Source organism: Pelodiscus sinensis, chromosome 1 (assembly GCF_052426305.1).
Source record: "Pelodiscus sinensis isolate ZL-2025 chromosome 1, ASM5242630v1, whole genome shotgun sequence".
NCBI lineage: Eukaryota > Metazoa > Chordata > Testudines > Trionychidae > Pelodiscus > Pelodiscus sinensis.
The window spans coordinates 200,730,420-200,740,421 of NC_143052.1; the positions used below are offsets into that span (position 1 = coordinate 200,730,420).

A 10,002-nucleotide genomic window follows, 5' to 3' on the forward strand; every position below is an offset into this window, starting at 1 on the left:
CGAAGAACTCTGTGTAAGCGTGAAAGCTTCTCTCTCATACCAACAGAAGTTGGTCCTGTAAAAAGATATTACTTCACCACACTCTCTCTCTAATATCCTTGGACTGACATGGCTACAGCTGCACCGCATGTAGTATGTGTGCTGGACAGTGGGCATTGTGAATAGAGACAATGACAGAAACTATCACAATTGCCTTTATATAAATCCATGTTTCACCCGCATCTTGAATACTGTGTGCAGATGTGGTCGCCTCATTTCAAAAAGATATATTGGAATTGGAAAAGGTTCAGAAAAGGGCAACAAAAATGATTAGGGGTATGGAACGGCTGCCATATGAGGAGAGATTAATAAGATGGGGACTTCTGCAGCTTGGAAAAGAGACGAATAAGGGAAGATGTGACACATAGCTATAAAATCATGACTGGTGTGGAAGAAGTAGGTAAGGAAATTTTACTTACTCCTAGTAACACAAGAACTGTGGGTCACCAAATGAAATTAATAAACAGCAGATTTAAAACAAACAAAAGAAAGTGTTTTTTCACACAGTGCACAGTCAACCTGTGGAGCTCCTCATCAGAAGATGTTGTGAAGTCCAAGACTATAACAGGATTAAAAAAACAACTAGATAAGCTCATAGAGGATAGGTTGATCAATGGATATTATCTGTTTGCCAGAAGTTAGGAAAGAATGACATGATAGGGGATGGATCACTTGATGATTACCTTTTCTGTTCATTCCCTCTGGGGTACCTGGCACTGGCCACTGTTAGCAGACAGGATACTGGGCTAGATGGACCTTTGGTCTGCCCAGTATGGCCGTTCTTACGCTCTTATGAAGTTCTTGTCACTTCCTGTTGCTATTGCCTGATTACACTAAAGTTGAGAAGCAGAATTCTCTTGTAATTTCAACTGATATCAATGGATTATACCATCAGAGACTTCAGCCTAAGATTTTTGTTGTGGTCTTTCATGGAAGTAAAGTTTAAAAGAATCAAATAGAATCACATCATCCCTCTCTTGGAGCTTCTCCCTTCACTAAAGTCCTTTGCACTGGGCAGGTTGAAAGCTCTTCTGTATAAACTTCAGTTTCCACACAGGAATGCTCTTGCCTTGCTGCCATTTCTGTACTTTCAACCTTTCCACATGCTTCAAATGGCCTGCGGTGAGGACGTGACTCAAACTGAAGGTGTTTCCCTCCCAAAAGCAGGATTGTTAAGAGAAGCATGGAGCAATAAAGAACATAGGAAAGGCCAAAACAGGTCAGACCAACAGTCCATCTAGCCCAGTATCCTGTCTTCCGACAGTGGCCAATTCCTGTTGTCCCAGAGGGAGTGAACAGAATGGGGAATCATCAAGTGATCCCTTCTCCTGTCATCCATTTCCAGCCTCTGCCAAACAGAGGGTAGGGACACCATTCCTATCCATCCTGGCTAATAGCCATTGGTTGACCTAACCTCTTTGAATTTGTCTAGTTCTTTTTTGAACCCTGTTAAAGTCCTGGTCTTCACAACAACCTCTGGCAAGGAGTTCCACAGGTTGATTGTGTGCTGCGTGAAGAGAAACTTCCTTTTGTTTGTTTTAAAGCTGTTACCTATTAAGGTCTATGCAGAGTACTGTTCAAACATTCTTGAAAGCACACAGCAAGGTGAGTAAATGAAATTTACCCACCTGTAAACCTCAGTGGCTCAGAATACCCTTTTCTGCTGAAATTCCCATGTGAGGTGGCTTTGAGGAAAGAGATCTTCAAGAGATTTTCTCCCAGAGATCCCCACAAATCATCCCATGACGGAGCGTGTTTCCCTTGTACCTGATCGGGAGGGTAAAGAGAGCAATTGTCTCAGAGCCTAGTGATTCCTGATCTACTGAGGCTGCAGCAGCAGCTGGACCCTTGGACCCTTTAAATCTTCACCTGAGCGCCACTCTGAAGGGTGGGGGAGGGCTGGCCATAGGGCTGGGCAAACTGGGCCCATGCTCAGGACACCATTGCCAGAAGTTGAAGACAACTGGGCAAAGGAGGTGGAGAGTACTGGGCAGGGGGGCAGTGTGGCAGGGCATGCTGGAAGCGCAGGGCAGGTGGGAGGAAAGTACAGAGAATGGTCTGAAGGGGGCTCAATGCAGGGGCTAGTGGTAAAGAGAGCACAGGAAGTGGGTGCAGAGGTTGGGGAGTTCATGGATGCCAGGGGAAATAGATGATGCGGTGCCCTCAAGGGTCAGGGGTACCAAAACACAAGTTCACCCAGGGCACTGTTTTCCTGAGCCCCTGCCCCTTTCATCTGAGGCCCTGCCTCTTCTGGGACACAGAGCTGCCCCCGCACCTCCACCTTACCTGGTGGCTTGTAGAAGATGTCGGCCCCCACATGTTGGGTGTCTAAGGAGAGAAGCTAGGCAGCCTCTGTCAGCATGGCCAGGGCTCAAGTTAACAGCAGTGGGAATGGATCCTTTGTCTCTCTACACAGAGCTCCACTGCCACCTCCACCCACCCTTTACCTGCTGGTGCATATCTAACCTCATGTGCTCAGGAATGGCAGCTGTCCATTTGGATGGCTCCTGCTCCCTCACTGGGGCATTCCTTCCTCAGAATGGGGACACCTCTCCCTTTCCAAACCTTGTTGGGACTCAAACCTCTGCCCCTCAGAATGATGCTGCATTGGAACTTTGTGTCGTTTTCTTGCCATTTTGTGCTCTTTTGGGGGCCTACCTGACCCCACCATCTGTAAAATATGAATGATGCCTATCTAGCCGTCAGGGGTATTGTGAAGACTGAGTCAGTAGTAATTAAAAAGCGCTTTGAGATTCTCAGCTGGAAGGCAGTATAGTCATCATTAATAAGTGAGGGTATGTCTACACTACAACACTAATTCGAACTAACTTAATTTGAATTAGTTAATTTGAACTAAGCTAATTCGAACTAGTGCATCTAGACCTAAAAACTAATTCGAATTAGCATTTTGCTAATTTGAACTAGCATGTCCACATTGAGTGGACCCTGAACCGGGGTTAAGGATGGCCAGAAGCAGTGCCGGCAGGGCATCAGGTTAGGACTTAGAGTGTGTAGCTGCTGCCTCAGGTTAGCCGAGGGCTGCGCTTAAAGGGACCCGACCCCCACCCCGGACAGACAGTTCTCAGGGTTCCCCGCTTGCTTGTCTACCTTGATGAGGGACAGCAAAGCAGTCCTGTCTTGGAGTGCCCTGAGTGCCTGCACTCGGCACATCACAGCTCTCGGCCATCAGCCCGGCTGCTCTTGCCGCAGGCTGCCATCCGGGGGGGGGGGTCACTCGAGGGGCTGTCAGGATCCAGGAGACCCTGCAGGAGAGCTTCCACCCCAAGGAGCCCGCAGAGCCACCCCAGTCCTCCCCATCGGGGGCTCGTGCCCCATTCCTCCCTCACCTCCTTCCACTTAACCCTTCCTGATGTAAAAAATAAAGGACACGTGTGTTCAAAAATAGAAACTCTCTTTATTTCACAAAACTGGGGGTGGGGGTATTAACCTCTGGGGAGACTGGGAAAAGGAGGTGGGAGAGGGGAAGAGAGAGGGTGGGAGAGGGGAGGGGGAAACCTGGGAGGAGGGAGCTGGAAGGGGGAAGCCAGGGGAAGAAGGAGGAGGGGAAGTATAAAACTATGGTATGCCATATCTTCAGTACTGTGTACAGACGTGGTCTCCTCACCTCAAACAGATGTTTTGGCCTTGGAAAGGGTTCAGAAAAGGGCAACTACAATGATTAGGGGTTTGGAACAGGTCCCATATGAAGAGGGGCTAAAAAGACTGGGACTTTTCAGCTTAGAAAAGAGGAGACTGTGGGGGGATATGATAGAGGTCTATAAAATCATGAGTGGTATGGAGAGGGTGCATAAAGAAAAGTTCTTTATTAGTTCCCATAATAGAAGGAGTAGAGGACACCAAATGAAATGAATGGGTAGCAGGCTTCAAACTAATAAAAGAAAGTTCTTCTTCACAAAGCAAATAGTCAACCTGTGGAACTCCTTGCCACAGGAGGCTGTGAAGGCTAGAACTATAACAGAGTTTAAAGAGAGTTAGATAAAGTCATGGAGGTTGGGTCCATGGAGTGCTATTAGCCAGGGGGTAGGAATGATGTCTCCAGCCTCTGTTTGTGGAAGGCTGGAGATGGATGGCACGAGACAAATGGCTTGGTTATTGTCTTCGGTCCATCCCCTCCGGGGTAGCTGGTGCTGGCCGCTGTCGGCAGACAGGCTACTGGGCAAGATGGTCCTTTGGTCTGACCCAGTACAGCCATTCTTATGTTCTTATGTTGTAAACTCAGGGTCGGGGGTCTCACTGGACCAATTTGATTTTCATGTAAACCTGCTCCTGGGTTCGCATGTGGCCTTTGGTGGCCAGGCTGGCAGCTCTCCTGCCCTAAACAGCTACTTTCCTGTGCCTAGTGCGGAGATTGTGGACGTTGGAGGCCTCCCCCCAAACCTGGATGAGGTCCACGATCTCCGCACTAGACCAGGCGGGCACCCGCCTCTTGCGGCCCAGGGCAGGTTCCTGGGAGCCGCCAGCCTGGTCCCGGGAAGAGAGGGAGGGGTGGGTTACAGCGGGTGGCTGGCTCGTTCCGTGCCAGGTGCAGGGTCTGCTGACTGGGTACTGGCAGGCTTGCACCTGGCACGGGCACCCGTAGCCAGACCGTGGCCCTTTAAGGGCTCCGGGGCCAGGAGGGGGGCAGAAGAGTTTCCCTGGCTTGGCCCAGAGTGGCTACCAGGGCAAGCTGGGGAGGGCTAGCCTCCCACTAGTTTGAATTAAGTGGCTACACAGCCCTTAATTTGAACTACTTAATTCGAACTAGGCGTTAGTCCTCGTAGAATGAGGTTTACCTAGTTCGAATTAAGCGCTCCGCTAGTTCGAATTAAGTTCGAACTAGCGGTTTGCATGTGTAGCGCCTATGAAAGTTAATTCGAACAAACGGCTGTTAGTTCGAATTAACTTTGTAGTGTAGACATACTCTGAGGGAGCCAATAACTTTAACTACCTGAAGGGGGTTCCAAAGAGGATGGGGAGAGGCTGTTCTCAGTGGTGATGGAGGGCAGAACAAGGAGCAATGGTCTCAAGTTTCAGTGGGGGAGGCCTAGGTTGGATATTAGGAAAAACTATTTCACTAGGAGGGTAGTGAAGCACTGGAATGGATTACCTAGGGAGGTGGTGGAATCTCCATCTCTGGAGTCCCAGCTTGACAAAGCCCTGGCTGGGATGATTTAGTTGGGATTGGTCCTGCATTGGGCAAGGGCTTGGAGTTGATGACCCTCTGAGGTCTCTTCCACACCTATGAGTTTATGATTCTGTGAATAAAAAACTAGGGAGCTAGGGCACCAAAATGAAGCTAATTGTGTTCCATAGCTTGGAAACCTAAAGCTCCTCTCTGACCTGGGCTATGTCTAGACTGCAGGCTTCTTTCGAAAGAGCCTCTTTCGAAAGCATCTTTCGAAAGAGGCTCTTTCGAAAGAGCGCGTCTAGACTACAATGCGCGGATCGAAAGATCGATCCGCTATTTCGAAAAAGAGCGTCCAGACTGCCGGACGCTCTTTCGAAATTGAAAGCCACCCGGAACTGCTTCTGCCAGGGCATGGGGGCAGCATTTCCTTCCGGGTGCTGCCTGCCTGCCCTTTGCAGAGACGCGTGGTGAGAGGGACACTCCTGAACACCCGTTGCTCTGCTCCTGCAGCTGCCTTTGCTGTCCCTTGAGGAATTTTGCAAGGCATTGCAGTGCTTGTTTGGAGTGCTCAGCTTCCTGGGACACCCCAGCAGCTTTTTTCTTTTGAGGTTTTTCTGCTTGCAGACCCTTATTTGTGGCATGGAGCCAGAGCTGCCCCTGGGCAGGCGATGGCCCCACACCACCATACTGCAGCTGTTGCTGCATCTTCGTGAGACAATCATGAGGCTCCTTCCCGAGCTGGACCCAGACCAGAGGGACGAGGGGTTCCCCCGTCCAGCAGCCACACTGCCCTTGCCTCCGAACTTTTTCGTGGACAGGCGTGTTTGGAGGTTTGACACCAGCTCTGAATGGTGGGACCGGCTCGTGATGGAGATCTGGGATGACCAAGACTGGCTACGGAACTTCCGCATGAGAAAGACCACTTTCCAGGAGCTCTGTACCTGGCTCGCCCCTGCTCTGCAACGGCAAGACACCCACCTGCGGCCCGCCATCCCCCTGGAAAAGAGGGTCGCCATTGCCCTCTGGAAGCTGGCAACCCCCGACAGCTACCGCTCCGTGGGACACCAATTTGGCGTGGGGAGATCTACTGTCGGGGCCGTCTTGATGGAGGTAAGTCAATGTCTGGGGACAGTCACAGTTTGGGGTGGGGGGAAGGGAGACTGTCAGGAAGGGCCAAGTGGAGTGGGAGTGGGAGTGGGAGGGAGCTCCTCCACTCACCCTGAATTGTGGGGGGGGGGGTTCTGAGGAGGGGATTCCCGGGCTGTTTGAGAGGGAAGGTGGGCGGTGGGTTCTCCTCCTAAGACATAAGGCACCCCTTCTAACACTTTGTTGTCTGTCTCGTTCTGCAGGTGGTGAGGGCCATCAATTCGGAGCTGCTCAACAGGCTCATCTGTCTACCGGATCTGGACAGCGTCATGGCCGGCTTTGCTGCCCTCGGCTTCCCCAATTGCGGAGGAGCGCTCGATGGGACACACATTGCCATCCGTGCACCGCCCCATCGAGCAGCCCAATTCATCAATCGAAAGGGCTACTTTTCTATGGTCCTCCAGGCCCTGGTCGACCATCGTGGACAGTTTTCAGACATTTGTGTTGGGTGGTCAGGGCGGGCACACGATGCCCGCATCTTCAGAAACTCGTACCTGTACCGGAGGCTTCAGGCAGGAACACTTTTCCCCCATCGCCAGTTTGCGGTTGGGGATGTGCACATGCCGGTGTGCATAGTGGCCGATGCCGCCTATCCCCTGATGCCGTGGCTGATGAAGCCCTACACCGGCCACCTGGATGTGAGCAAGGAGCAGTTTAATGCTCGCCTTAACCGGGCTCGCAACCAGGTGGAATGTGCGTTTGGACGTTTAAAGGGCAGATTCCGGTGCTTGCTCACACGCCTCGACATGGGGGAGACCAACATCCCCGAGGTGGTGGCCGCGTGTTGCGTCCTCCATAACCTCGTGGAGAGGAAAGGGGAGGCCTTCCTACCAGGGTGGGGGAGAGCTGCTGATGGCCAGGAGAGGCTCTTTGCCCAGCCCCGGACAGCTGCCATCCGCCAGGCTCACCGGTCTGCAGTTGGCATCCGGGAGGCCCTCCGGGAGCAATTCTCCAGTGGAGGCCACTGAGTGCACTGAGGGGCTTCTGCCTGGGGACTGGGCCCTGGCCCCCAATAGAAGCTTCCCTCCACAACCCATCTCCTGACCCAGTTTGGACACATCACTTACACCAGGGTGTGTTTCAAAATAAAATGTTCTCTTTACTTATTTAAAATTTTGTACATATTATCCAACAATGTGGCAAAAGAACAAAAATTTTTTTCATTTTTGTTGTTGCCAAACTATATACAATAAACAAACAGTTCCTTTAACCCTTTGTGTGTGCTTAATAAGTGGGGTGATGGGGGTCATTGAAACCTGGAGGGGGGAAGGGGACTGGAAACCTGGAGGGGGGAAGGGGATCAGGTTGAACGGGGCTTGGCAGATTTCCCTTTCCTGCCTGGGCCTCGTGTTTGGGGTGCTCCCCGGCTACGGGATCGGGTGATGTACCTGTCGGTTGGCTGGCTGCTGGGGGGCTCTTGGGACGTGGAAGCCTGGGGGAGAGGAGGGCCAGGGGGAGAGAGGGGCTGGGGAGCTGGGGGGGCTGGGGGAGAGGGAGGTCCAAGGGGGGAAAGGGCTGCTGTTGTGGAAGGGGGGTTTGGTGGGGTGGGGTCATGGGGTGCTGGAGGAGCAGGACCTGGCACAGCAGCAGGCAAGCCGCTGACCTCCCTCAGGGTGGCGTACAGCACCGTGCGCTGCAGGACCAGCTCATTCATGAGCCGATCACGCCACCGCTCCTCTGCCTCCGCCCTCCGTAGCAGGATGGCATTCTGCTCCTGCACAGCCTCGACGTGCTGCCGGAGGATGTCGGCGTAGACACGCCTGTGTCTGCGGCTCCCATGTCTCTGAGGTGGAGATGGAGATGGAGGTGGGGCTGGGGTGCTGCGGCCCTCTTCCACGGCTGGTCCGGCTGTGGAGGAAAAGAAGAAGACACAATCAGTCCTATAAACTGGACTCTGTAGCACTTACAATACTAACAGGATGGTTTATTAGGGGATGAGCTTTCCAGGGCCAGACCCACTTCTTCAGATCAGAGTGACACGGCTACATTTCTATCACAATCAGTCATGTGTGCAACAGCTGTCCAAAAGGGCATGCCCTCTCCCTTGAGACAGGGGAAGCACACATTCTGAAGGTCACACTGTGTGTGTGTGTGTGTGTGTGTGTGTGACCTGGGCATCAGCCTGAGCATGACAGGTTTCCCTTGTGCATCACCCACTGTGCACCCACCCACCTACCTCCCCCCCCCCGGGTGTGACACAACCTCACTGTACTCACCTGCTGCTTCCTCTCCCGCGCCAGATGACGCCTGGGAGGCCTCAGAGGTCTGGGTCACTGGCTCCAGGGTGAGGGTTGCCGTCTCCTCGGTGTCCTCCTCCTCTGGGCCCATGTCCCCGTCTCCAGAGTGCTGTAGCTCCCGCTCTGGAGCGTCCACCACCGGGTCTGCCAGTCCGGACTGCACGAACCTTCGTGGTGTGCGTGCTTCTGCACTGCCACCCAGGATCTGGTCCAGCTCTGGGTAGTAGGGGCAGTAGTGGGGGGCTGCCCCAGACCGGGAGCTCTCCTCCCTGGCTTTGGCGTAGCCCTGCCGCAGCTCCTTCACTTTGGAGCGCACCTGGTCCTGGGTGCGGGGGTAGTGGCCCTTCTGGGCCAGGGCTTCAGCCATGCGGCCATAAATGTCGGCATTTCGCCGCCGGCTTTTGAGGGCCTGTAAGGCCTCCTCCTCTCCCCACAGCTCCAGCAGGCTCTTGATCTCTGCGCCGGACCAGGATGGTGCCCGGCGCTTGGAGCCCTTGTCTGGGTCCCCAGAAGGCTCGGAGGAAGGGCCAGGACGCTCTTGGGGCTGTGACATGCTGCAGCAAGGTCGCCGTGTGCTCTGGCTCCTTGTCTGCAACAAGTGGCTGTGAGGGTGCGCCTGTCCCTTTAAGGAATGGCTGCAGCCAGGAACCACAGACGTGCAACCCATGGCCCAGATTGTCCACCAGGGCTTGTTCCTGGAGGCCAATTCTTTCGAAAGAAAGGGCTCCCCCCGTCCAGACTCACGTTCTTTCGATGGATCTCCCTCGAAAAAGGCGTTCTTCCTCGTGAAACGAGGTTTACCGCCGTCGAAAGAAAAGCCGCGTTCTTTCGATTTAATTTCGAAAGAACGCGGCTTGAGTCTGGACGCAGGGGAAGTTCTTTCGAAAAAAGGGTACTTTTTTCGAAAGAACCCCTGAGTGTGGACACGGCCCTGATGTCTACCTGCCTCATGTATCACTCATATGACATCAAAGTTATTTTTTTTCTGACAGGACCCAGAAACTGGGTCACTCACAATGAAAATCTATATCAGTTCTGTCTGGGATTAGGCAGGCCATTGAAAGGTGGCAACATGGGGTATTCATCATACATGCTCGGAACAAATGTCTCAGTGTCACACACAGTTAGCAACCCAGAGGCACATTTTTCGCAGCAACAGTGTAAGCGAAGGGGTTGCTATGCCACAAGTTGCCATGCTGCACCAGAGGATTTTGTGACAACACCAACAGAAATACTGAAACATTCCAAAGGCATAATTAAGGTGCATGATTAAAAACAACTCCTTAGGAACTAATGGAATTGATTTTGTAAGAGTTCAGCAAGATTTTTGCTTTTAAAACCACAATCAGCTCTTCTAAAATGACAAAAAATTCTAGCCAGGCTTCAGTGATCTGCGAGGCTCCAGCATGCATATGGCCTATTCATATGCTGCATTAACTTGACTGCTTGCAC

At 52.5% G+C, this 10,002-nt stretch overlaps 1 protein-coding gene across 1 annotated transcript; it reads right to left on the bottom strand.

Annotated features, from left to right (window-relative positions):
• Positions 1–7,569: 7,569 nt before the first annotated feature.
• Positions 7,570–9,103, bottom strand: LOC149525693 (uncharacterized). The gene is made up of 2 exons (XM_089776269.1): positions 8,530–9,103; positions 7,570–8,161 (listed from the first exon to the last, which is right to left on the bottom strand). Exons 1-2 carry the CDS (start codon positions 9,101–9,103, stop codon positions 7,614–7,616), a joined length of 1,122 nt encoding a protein of 373 aa, XP_089632395.1. The 3' UTR covers positions 7,570–7,613.
• Positions 9,104–10,002: the final 899 nt, after the last annotated feature.

What these genes read in the sequence shown, in the direction of transcription:
- LOC149525693 (XM_089776269.1), bottom strand. Translation starts at nt 9,103, where the DNA reads ATGTCACAGCCCCAAGAGCGTCCTGGCCCTTCCTCCGAGCCTTCTGGG. An exon ending in CGCGGGAGAGGAAGCAGCAG is followed by an intron (nt 8,162 to 8,529) that starts GTGAGTACAGTG and finishes TTTCCTCCACAG; the next exon opens with CCGGACCAGCCGTGGAAGAG.